This window comes from Scyliorhinus canicula, chromosome 6, assembly GCF_902713615.1.
Source record: "Scyliorhinus canicula chromosome 6, sScyCan1.1, whole genome shotgun sequence".
NCBI classification, from domain to species: domain Eukaryota; kingdom Metazoa; phylum Chordata; class Chondrichthyes; order Carcharhiniformes; family Scyliorhinidae; genus Scyliorhinus; species Scyliorhinus canicula.
This window is the reverse complement of record NC_052151.1, coordinates 74,634,076-74,646,271: the sequence shown is the minus strand read 5'-3', so window position 1 is coordinate 74,646,271 and position 12,196 is coordinate 74,634,076. Positions and strand designations below refer to the sequence as shown.

The 12,196-nt window shown below is 42.9% G+C and overlaps 1 protein-coding gene across 2 annotated transcripts in view; it reads left to right on the top strand.

Moving 5' to 3' along the window:
* Positions 1-12,196, top strand: part of zgc:172323 (uncharacterized protein LOC564165 homolog) — an 85,364-nt gene that overhangs the window by 23,214 nt on the left and 49,954 nt on the right. For both annotated transcript variants that reach the window (XM_038799524.1, XM_038799523.1), the window contains exons 4-6: positions 5,676-5,795; positions 6,225-6,320; positions 6,781-6,915. In XM_038799524.1, coding sequence (XP_038655452.1) covers positions 5,676-5,795; positions 6,225-6,320; positions 6,781-6,915 — 351 coding nt within the window. The remainder of the gene's footprint in view (positions 1-5,675; positions 5,796-6,224; positions 6,321-6,780; positions 6,916-12,196) is intronic.

Here is a 12,196-nt window from a genome sequence, read left to right as displayed (position 1 = left end):
CAGCCACTTTCCCACCACAGAGGTCAAGCTAACTGATCTATAGTTACCTACTTTTTGCCACTCTCACTTGTTGAATAGGAGCATCACATCAGTGTCTTTCCAATCCACTGGGATTCTTGCAGAATCCAGGGGATTCTGAAATATCATAACCAATGCATCCACTATCTCTGCTGCTACCTTCCTAGCGTGCAGGCCATCAGGCCCCGTGGACTTATCTGCCAGTAATCCCATTAGTTTATCCAATACCGTCTCGATGGTGAGGGTAATTGCACCAAGTTTCTCTGCATTAACTGTAGTTTTTGTTTTATTATCCTTTACCATGAAGACAGGCAAAATATTGGTTCAGTGCCTCCACCATCTCTGCTTTACCCATTATTACCTTGCCAGTATCGTCCTCTAAAGAGCCAACGTGGGTTTCTGTGACTATGACTCATCTTTCATTCTCACTCCACAGTATACATATTTCCCACTTTCTCTGTCTGTTAGCTTTGACAAAGGGTCATCTGGACTTGAAACGTTAGCTCTTTTCTCTCCTTACAGATGCTGCCAGACCTGCTGAGATTTTCCAGCATTTTCTTGTTAGATTCTCTTCCTCTTTATATACTTACAGAAGGTATCAATGTTTTCTTCTAGTTTTCATTCGTAGTTCATTTTAGGTCTTTAATTTTATTTTTACTAGCCTTTTGCTGAACTTTAAAGCTCTCCCAATCCTCCAGCTTACCACGAGCTTTTGTAGTATTACATGCCCTAGTTTTTGCCTTTATTTCTTCTTTGACTTCCTTGTTTAGCCATGGAACGTTTTTCTCCCTTTTACAATTCCTCTTCCTCTCAGGAACATACTTTAATTGAGAGGTATTTAATCATGAACATCCATCATTGTTCCTCAGCTGTCCCACCCCCAATTATTTGTGCCGAGTCTACTTGGACCCACTCTTTCCACAGGCCTGTATAATTACCTCTGCCCAACACTAAAACTCTAGTATGGCACACTGTCTTTTCTCACTCAATCTCAATTTGAAATTCGAGCATTATTCATGATAAGGTAAATAAGCTGTGTCACAAATAGAGACACTCCTTCCAAGAGGATCCTTAATGACAAGATTATTTATCAACCCTTCTTTGTTACATACTAAATCTAAAATAGCTTGCTCCATGGTTGGCTCCATAACATACTGCTCGAAGAAACAATCCCTCATTTACTCCATGAAATCTCCCTCGAGGCTACCGATGACTACATTTGTGCCCTTCTCACAATTATTTCTTGGTTTGTACTATGCCCCACTTTGGAAGTATTGCTTGGGGGCCTGTAAATTACTCCTACCAAGGAGTTTTTTTTCCCTTGTTTTTTATTTCCACCCAGATCGATTCAACATTTTGGCCCTTAATGCCAATGTAATTTCTTAATACATGTCATCTTGATGTCATCGTTAACCAATAAAGCCTGTCGATCCTTTCAGGATACTGAGTACTCTTGGACATTCAATTCCCAGTCCCATCCTCTTGCCACCACGTTTCAGTGATCCCCACCACATCATACCCATTTGTCTCGATTTGTGCCATCAGCTTATTTACCTTATTACAAATAATGCATGCATTTAGGTACAAGGCTTTTAAATATGTCCCACAGATTTGTCTTTCCCTTGCAAGATTTTCTTGTGCACTATGCTTTTCACACATTCTGACCTCTTTTATTAATCTCTGATAACACTCAGCCTCATCCTCATCTTTCACTCCCACTGTCACCTTACATTTTGATTTTTTAATGTTTCCTTTCCCCTCCTTAGTCGTTAGAGTAGCCCTGTCATTTAGTCCTATTAACCTCTACCTTCACCTCACATGCTGACCTGCAGTTTTCGTTCACATTAACCATGATACGTCTTGTAGTTTTACCCTTCCCTTTCCCCCCATTTGCTAGTTTAAAGTCCTTGTGACCACTCTATTTATCCTTTCCACTGGTCCCAAGTCAGTTCAGGTGGAGACTGTCCCAACAGTACAGATCCCTCCTGTTCCAATATTGATGCTAGTGCCCCATGAAATGGAACCCCTCTTTCCAGTACCACTGTCCTCCCTCTGCCAATTTGTACGTAACTTGGATAATGATCCAGAGAATATAACCCCTGAGGACCTGTTCTTCAATTTTTTTCCTAGTTCCTGCTAATTCCCAACAGGTCCTCTTTCCCAGTTTTGCCCATGTTGTTTGTCCCAACATCGACCACAACAACTGGATCATTCCCCTCCCACTTTCAAGCCGATTAGAGATGTCCCTCACCTTGGCACTCGGCAGGCAACATACCATCTGGGACTCTTCAGTCGTGCTTGCAAAGAATGCTATCAGATGATAGATTCTCTCTTGCTGGATATGGTCATTGTCTGACACTTGTGTGGCATGATATAACTTGCCACTTATCAGCCCAAGCATGACCATTTCCAGGTCTTGCTGCGGAGGTAGTATTGGAAGTATTGTAAACTGTGAAGAGGACAATGTAGAACTTCAAAAGGTCATGGACAAGTTGGTGGAGGGGGCAGATAGGTGACATATGAAGTTCAATGCAGAGAAGCGTGACGTGATGCATTTTGGCAGGTAGAACATGGAGAGGCAATATAAAATAAAGGGTAAAATTCAGAAAGGGGTGCAGGATCAGAGGAACCTGGGTGTATTTGTGCGTAGTTCATGGTGGCATGACAGGTGGAGAGCAGTTCATAAAGCATATAGCATTTTGGGCTTTATTAATAAGGGCATAGAGTACAAGAGCAAAGAAGTTTGACCTGAGCTGGAAAATTGGGTACAATTCTGAGCGGATGAGAACACATTAGAGAGAGTGCAAAAGAGGTTTGTAAGAATGGTTCCAATGATGAGAAACTTCAGTTATGAGGATAGATTGAAGAGGTGGGACTCTTCTCCTTGGACAGAAGAAGGCTAAGAAGAGATTCGATAGAAATGTTCAAAATCACGAGGCTGACTTGACACAGTAGATATGGAGAAATAGTTCCCACCCGTAAAAGGAGGAGGGAGTTCTTCTATCAAAAGGTAATTTGTCTTCAGACTTCGCCTCTCCAGAGAGAAATGGACACTGGGTCATTGGATATATTCAAGGTGGACTTGGACAGAAGTTTGATTGACAACGAAGTCAAGGATTATGGGGCACAGGCAAAAATGTATTGTTAAGGCCACAATCAAATCAGCCATGATGTTATTGAATGGACGAGCAGGCTCAGTGGGCTGTTCTACTCCTGTTTCTTCTGATCTTATTGATACAGTGCCATGGGATCCTTCATGTCCACCTAAGAGAGCAGACCGGAGGCTGGATTCTCAGAGCCTCTGTGCTGAAATCGCGTTCGACACGGGGGCGGAGAAGGGCCATTTACCCAGAAATCGGGGCTGGTGCTGCTGAAGTGACGGGAGTTGCTTGCGCGCGATCTATGCGGCGCGGGTAGGGAGCCATTGACAGAGCCCCCCCCCCCACCACGATTCTCCGTGCAAACTGGCTGAGTTCCCAACGGCATGGTTCAAAGCACATATTGGCCATCGGGAACCTTGGGTGAGTCCGCGGCCGCCTTGGTGGGAGCTGAGGGGATCGTTCACCGCGGGTGGGGGGGGGGGGGGGGGGGGGGCCTCATGGATGGCCAGGCAAGCAATCGGGCGGCACCAGTCCGCGGGCGGGCGCGATCTCGGGGCGACCTATTTCTTTCATCAAGGTCCGTGGTGTGAGTCCGCCATGTCGCATGGGGCGGCGGCCGCGCACATGCGCGGACTCCCGATCGGAGGTGCAGGGCCCCGTATCTGCAGCCAGAGCTTCTTTCTGAAGGAAAGTCCAGAGTGAAACGCCAGAGTTTTGATGCTGGCATGGGGACATAGCCTCATTATTGGAAAATCCAGCCCCTGTTCTGGGACCTCTGATCTTTGTGGTTTTTATAAATGACTTGGAGGAAGTGGAAGGGTGGGTCAGTAAGTTTGCCGATGACACAAAGGTTGGTGGAGTTGTAGATAGTGTCGAGGGCTGCTGGAGGTTACAACAGGACATTGATAGGATGCAGAGCTGGGCTGAGAAACGGCAGATGGAGTTCAACTTCGATAAATGTGAAGTGATTCATTTTGTAAGGTCGAATTTTAATGCTGCATGCAGGGTTAAAGGCAGGATTCTTGGAAGTGTAGAGGAACAGAGGGTTCTTGGCGTTCATGTACATAGATCCCTTAAAGTTGCCACCCAGGTTGATAGGGTTGTTAAGAAGGCGTATGGTGTGTTGGCTTTCATTAACAGGCGGAATACTTTCCATCCACTACCATTCGCTGTCTTCTTTCAGCCAGCCAATTCCACAAACAGACAGCCAAATTTCCCTGTATCCCGTGCCCCCTGACTTTCTGAATGGGCCTACCATGGGGAACCTTATCAAATGCCTTGCTGAAATCCATATACACCACATCCACTGCCCGACCTTCATCAATGTGTCTCGTCACATCCTCAAAGAATTCAATGAGGCTTGTGAGGCATTACCTGCCCCTCACAAAGCCATGCTGACTATCGTTAATCAAACTATGTTTTTCTAAATAATCATAAATCCGATCTCTCAGAATCCTTTCCGGTATTTTGATCACCACAGACGTAAGACTGACTGGTCTGTAAATCCCATGGATTTCCCTATTCCCTTTCTTGAACAGGGGAACAACATTCACCTCCCTCCAATCATCCGGTACTACTCCAGTGGAGAGTGAGGACACGAAGATCATCGCCAACGGCGCAGCAATCTCCTCCCTCGCTTCCCGTAGTAACCTTGGGTATATCCCGTCAGGCCCAGGGGACTTATCTATCCTGATGCTTTTCAAAATTTCCAGCAAATCCTCCTCCTTAATATCAACCTGTTTGAGCCTATTAACCTGGTTAAGGTCCCTCTCTCGAGTGAATATCGAAGCAAAATATTCATTTAGGGCCTCCCCTACCCCCTTTGACTCTAGGCACAAGTTCCCTCCACTATCGCTGATCGGCCTACTGTCACTTTGATCATCCTCTTATTTCTCACATAAGTGTAGAACGCCTTGGGGTTTTCTCTAATCCTTCTCGCCAGGGCTTTTTCATGCCCCTTTTAGCTCTCCTAAGTCAATTTTTGAGTTCCTTACTGGCTACCTTGTAACCCTATAGAGCCGTGCCAGATCCTTGCTTGCTCAATCTTATGTTCAGTGCGTTCCCAAATAAACATTCCCCATTTTGGTTGGCCATAAACCAGGGACTCTGGTGAGTCAGCAGAGATGTTTGACTGCTCCAGGAATGTTTTGAGGACATCCCTAAAGTTACTACCATCCCACTGGGAATCTCTTGGTGTGACTGATTGCTGAGTAGAGCAGTCTCTTTCGGAGTCCAGTGTCAGACACACGAAAGTGACAACCTTCCAAATTATGATAATCTGAAATGTACCGACCTCCCTAGAAAATTGAAGTTGTTGACATGTGCTGCAAACAGCTTCTTGTGTATCTTCACAAACAATGTCTGTTAGCTTAGTTGTTTTCATCCACAGAAAAATCACACAATTTTAATATTCATTTTCTAAAAGTAGTTTAAAAATTGTGAAGACATATTACAGGGCAGGATATTAAATGTCACAATGGTTCTGTAGAATATATTATTGTTGAACTCAGAACATGATAACAAGGGAAAAATTAAATTTTATTTTATGCTCACAAGGATATGGCAGTTGCTGCAAGAGATGCTACAACTGGCCAACTGGAGTCTGTGAAGATCAAATATGAGGAATATGTTGTGGCTCGGAAGAAGGCAGAAGATGAAATTGAAGCTTTCCGCCCAGTAAGTAAACTACTTGCTATCTATCTTCCTGCTTGTCTGTCAGTCTATAGTATTTATTTCATGTCTGTATTTCCCACTATCTCCTTCACTGTTTGCTGACCTATTTGCTTCCAAAAAGGCCCAGTACTAATACATCCACATCTCAAGCTGTTATCAATATTTCTATAGGAAACATTGGGGCTGATTTTCTGTGAACCTTCTCTCACTCATCAGCTGTAACTTCACTGGATGAGCTTTATGTTATTTTACAGGTGCTTCTACAGCTCTTCCATCAAAGTAAGAGCAGATAAATGAGAACGCCATGTAAAATTAATCTCTGCTGTAATAATATATAAATTATATAAATTAATGGCTACATATATAGTTTGTCTTTCTTCTTTAATTCCTATTGTATCAATTAGTAAGTAACAGGATTTATAATTACTTCAGGATATAGATGCTGCCACAGCAGCACGAATGGACCTTGAAAAACAGCTGGAGAATCTTGACGTTGAACTAGAATTCCTCCAGAGAGTGCACAAAGAGGTATTGTTTCATATTCAGCACAACATAAATCTGATTTATATGTTATACATTCATGCCAATTTTGTAGTTTCTGGATATAAGGGAGGAAGGATACAAAATGAGAAATTGAGTTATATGGAGGATGCCATATACAATAATAACATTGGCCAGTTAAGTTGTTTCAGTTCTCTAAAAATGTAAGGAATGTTATATTATAGAAAGAAACACTCAAGTGTATGAATAGAGAGATAAGTAACAGGAGTTACTTTTTAATGAATTATTTGAAAAGGTAAACATATCACATTGACAATGACTGCATAACATTTTTCTTAAAAATTATTGATGTCAGAAGTTTTCATGGAGCAAATTATAGAGACTTAAAAGTAACAAAATATTGTTAAAGAATTTTGTTTCTGCTCCAAGCCTCTCTCCTTATTTTTTGTGAAATTATAATTATATATATTATTTATCTTTTAAATAGGAAATTGAGGAACTAATGAAACAGATCTACAGCATTACTGCCAGTGTTGATGTGACATACACTATTCCAGACCTGGCTGCTGCACTCCGGGACATTCAACTTCATTATGAAGACATATCAGCAAAGAATCTGCAGGTGAGATGGTAAAGAAAGTGAGATATTGCCCACCCCTGGATAGCTAATGTGTCCTACATGCAATATCAGACTGAGCGAACACATACTTTGGAACACTATCCTAACACACAGGAGGCGAATTTCATCTTCAAATAGAAATCAATTTTAAATTAGCTTTCACTGCTTTAAGATTTGCTTGAATATTAAGTGCTGATAACATTAAATTCTTTGGTCTTATAACAAGAACAAAACAAGACTTGCATTTTATATAGCAACCTTCATGACCTCAGGATATCCTGAAGCATTTTACAGCAATGGAAGTTCCTTTGAAATGTCGTCACTAATGCTGAAATTGGGGCAGCCAATTTATGCACACCAAGGTCTAACAAACAGTGATGTGGTAATGATTAGATAATCTGTATTACTGAGGTTGAAAAAGATATGATTGAGGGATGAAAAAAATAAAAACTTGCCTTTATATACTGCTGTGTCATTATGATGTGGAAGGTTAGCAAGAAAAGAAAGGGACTTAATGGAGCAGGTATAAGTGTGCAGACTACTCACAGCTGAGTCCTGCACCTGACTTTCTCTTTGATTGTTTTGAAATAGAGGTGCAGCTACAAGATCTTGCAAGGAACATTTCCCTCTGTGCTAATTGGTGTCACTCAGGGATCAGTGTTGGCCCCACAATTGTTCAAAATTTACATAGATGATTTGTAGTTGGGGACCAAGCGCAATGTGTCCAAGTTTGCAGACGACACGAAGATGAGTGGTACAGCAAAAAGTGTAGAGGTGTAGAAGTCTGCAGAGGGATCTGGACAGGTTATGTGAATGGGCTAGGGTCCGGCAGCTGGAATACAATGTTGACAAATGTGAGGTTATCCATTTTGATAGGAATAACAGCAAAAGGGATTATTATTTAAACGATAAAATATTAAAACATGCTGCTGTGCAGAGAGACCTGGGTGTGCTAGTGCATGAGTCGCAAAAAGTTTGTTTACTGGTGCAACAGGTGATTAATAAGACAAATGGAATTTTGTCCTTCATTGTTAGAGGGATGGAGTTTACGACTAGGGAGGTTATGCTGCAACTGTGTTAGTGAGGCCACACATGGAGTATTGCGTTCAGTTTTTGGTTTCTTTACCTGAGAAAGGACGTACTGGAGGGTGTGCAGAGGAGATTCACTAAATTAATCCCTGAGCTGAGGGAGTTGGATTATGAGGAGAGGATGAGTAGACTGGGACTGTACTCGTTGGAATTTAGAAGGATGGGGGTGGGACCTTTTCGAAACGAAAGGGTTGTGAATCTATGGAATTCCCTGCCCAGTGAAGCAGTTGAGGCTTCTTCATTAAATGTCTTCACGATAAAGATCGATAGTTTTTTTGAGAATAAAGGAATAAAGGGTTATGGTGTTCAGGCAGGAAAGTGGAGCTGAGTCCACAAAAGATCAGTCATGATCTCATTGAATGGTGGAGCAGGCTCAAAGGGCCAGGTGGCCTACTCCTGCTCCTAGTTCTTATGTTCTTATATACTTCACAGTACCATCCCATATGTCAACACTAGTGGTCCTGTAAGCAAGTGTGGACTATTTCAGGCTACAATTTATCTTTATTTTCCCTACATATGTACAGGTGGTACACTGCATTGTAACTGCAGTTGTCCTTAAAGCAGTTGGCACAGGTCAGCATCTGCTCTTTGTTCAACCTGATCCTGAGAAGGCAAATACTCTGTCGGTCATGTAAAAATGCTTGGTGGCATCTTGGCAAGTGTGACCAAACATCCAATGCTAATTCAATTAGGGACCAAAAAGTGGATTTAGGACAGAGACAGAGGGCATGGCTGGGATAATAAATATGTGTATTTCATATTTGGTGTTTACCAAGGAAGATGATGCTGCCAACATTATAGTAAGACACTGGATAAGCTACAAACTGATAAAGTGGAGGTATTAAAAAGACTGCAGTTGATAAGTCCATGATCAGATGATGGAAGTAAGGTTGGAAATGACAGAAATACTGGCAGTAATCTTCCAGTCCTTAAGGTTCATGGGTAGGAGCAGAGGACTGGAGAATTGAAAATGTTACACTCTTGTTCAAAAAAGGAAGTAAGAATAAGCTCAGCAACTGCGGACCAGTTAGTTTAACCTTGGTGGCAGGAAAGCTTTTAGAAATACTAATCTAAGTCAGTTAGAAAAATGTGAATTAATTAAGGAACACCAGCATGGATTTGTTAAAAGTTGTTTAACTAACTTGATTGATTGAATTGCTTGATGAGGTAACAGGAGGATGGATGAAGGTAATGTAGTTGATTTGCTGTATATGGACATCCAAAAGACATTTGATAAATTGTTATATATCCTGGTTGTCAGCAAAGTCAAAGCCACGGAACAAAACAGACAGCTGCAGCATGGATACAAAGTTGACTGAGTGACATAAAATAAAGTAGTTGTGAACAGTTGTTTATCAGATAAGAGGAAGATATACGGGAGAGTTCCATGGGGGTCAGCATAAGGACCCTTCTTTTCCTTATATTTATTCCGAGCCTAGATTTGAGTATGCAGTTCACAATCTAAATTGCTGATTACAGCAGACATAGACGTATTGTGAACTAGGAGGAGGATAGTGATCAATGTCAAGACTCCGGGCAGACATGTGGCAGACGAAATTTAATGAGAGAAGTGTGACGTGATACATTCTGGTAGGAAGGACGAAGAGAGCCAATATAGAATAAAGGATGCAATACCAAAAATGGTGCAGAGATAGATAGACCTGGTGGTATACATATACAGTTTGTTGAAGGTGATAGGGCAGATTGAGACAGAGAAAGCAGATGGGATCGTAAGCTTTATAAATAGAGGCAGAGAGTACAAGAGTAAGGAAGTTATAATGAACCTTTAGAAAACAAATGTTCAGTGTCAACTGCACAGTTGAGTCCAATTCTAAATACCACACATTAGGAAGGATGTAAAGGCATTGGAGAGGGTTCAGAAAAGATTTGCAAGAATGGTTCCATGGATGAGCACTCCAGCTATGTGGATAGTTTGGTGAAGCTGGGGCTGCTATCCTTGGAGAAGAGAAGGTCTAGAAGAGATTTGATGGAAGTGTTTGACCCATGAGAGGTTTGGGCAGAGTAGGTAGGACAAAACTGTTCCTGTTGGGGCAAGTGTCAAGAACCGAAGGACACTGATTTAAGATCATTGGCAAAAGAACCAAAGACGACATTATGAACATATTTTATTTGCAGCAAGGGGAAAGGATCTAGAATGCCCTGCATGAGAATCTGGGGTGGGAGTAGATGTGTTTCTCTTTCAGAGAGCTGACATACATATGAAGGGCCAAATGACACCTTCTCTGCTCTAACCGTTCTATGATTTAATGACTTCTGATCACAGACGCATGCCTTCTTTATGTAGAATCATGACATGCTGTAATTAGGGTGATTCTGAAGCACATTCCAATAGAATCACCAGCCCATTATTCACATCATATTGCGATGGCACCAGCCTTTAGGAAGAGGAGCTTCACCAATATTTTCCGAAGTGAGGAATAATACTTCTTTCTGCAGATGTTGGGCAGCAGCAGCATGGTGCAGAACTGACATTCCTAGCATCGCTCTCCCACGTCTCCTCGTCCTTCACCTGTTTCAGATCAGGCAATCGATAGTGGCAAACCTTGCAGCACTGATAAAGGCAGCTCGTCTCTACAGTTAGCAGTCTCCAACTTGGCATCAAATATATTTTGTTCAAATCCCACTCTATGATTTTGTGCTGTAGGTTTACAGCAGGTGACCATATTAACTATCAGACCTGTGCTGGCTCATTTCATCCCTGCCCCACAGAGTAATTTTTTTTGCCTTGTCCTTCCCTTTCATTCACTCCTTCATGATTTTATCAGTATGTCTCAAGGATATAATCTAGGCTGACTCAGCACTTGAATACTAAGAGGGTACATTATCGGTACATAAGGTTTTTTACATAAGGTGTTAAATTGAAATCCAGTTTTTTGTTCAGCTTCATACAATGCATCTCATGCTTTTATTTGCAGCAAAGAAGGTTGATTCTCCATTGTCAGGGGAAGTCTTTCTCTCTAACCTAATGTCGCTTGAACAGATTACGCAATCCTTTATCTCCTGGCTATATATTGGATCCTGCTATGTGCAAATTGATTGCCATATTGACCTGCACAGAAACATGCAGCATTCTTCCAAATAGTTCATTCTATATAAAGCACTATGATACTTTTCAAGAAATGGAATAAGGGGTTGTATATATGTAAGCCTAATTTATTTTGCTTTTTAAAGTTAAAAGTCACAACCTTTTATACCGGTACATTAAAGTCAACTATTTTTCATTTAGAAGTAAATAGAGCTGGGAAAGCAGAGGGGAATAGCTTATTATATGAACTAGTTAAATGTATAATATTCTTGGTCTCATTGTGCTAACAGAATACTTACAGAGTCTGCTGAGGTAAGGAAAACTCAAAGTTGGTTAGGACATCTCTTAATGGTGAATACGGGTGGGATTTACTGACCACCCTGCCACATGTTTTTTGACGGGGAAGGCAGCCCATCAGTGGGACAAGCTGGTCCCACCGTTATCAACTGGGGGCTGGATTCTCTGTTTTTGGGGCTATGTCCCCAAGCCGCTGTAAAAACTTGTGTGAAAGGGCCACGTATTCCTAGCCCTGCAGGGGGCTAGCAGGAACCAGCCTAAAACTAGCAACCCTTGCTGTAGATACGGGCCCCCGCACCTCTGGGTCAGAGGCCGCGCATGCGCGTGGTGGCGGCCTCCAGCGGCCACGCCGTGCTCCATGGTGGACTCAGACTGCAGTGCTAGACCCTAAACACAGTGCCCCCGATCGGCCGCATGCCCGACCCTGACCACCCACCCAAAAATTGCCCGGCCGCGTATAGGGCCCCTCATGCCCTCCGATCGGCCCGTCCCCGACCAGGGTGGCCGCAGACTGAGTCTGCAGCTGCCACGCTAGTATCCCGACCAACAGGACCATGTTAGATCCAAGCTGTTGGGACTTCAGCAATGGCCGCAGGCGGCTTGGCGTACTCTCCGAGTACAATGCTTTTGGGGTCCCGGAGAATCGGGGAACCAGCGCCGGTCCAATTGCCTGCAGGAAAATGGATTTTCCACGCCGGCACCAGCCACGATTTTGGCATTGGAGTGCGGAGAATCCAGCCCAGGAATGCCAGCAACCCTTGTTGCCGGGAAACCCGCGCGCCGGCCTGGGACCAGAATTTCCCGCCGACGTGAACAGCTGGTAATCTAGCCCTATGTCGTAACCACTGTTGT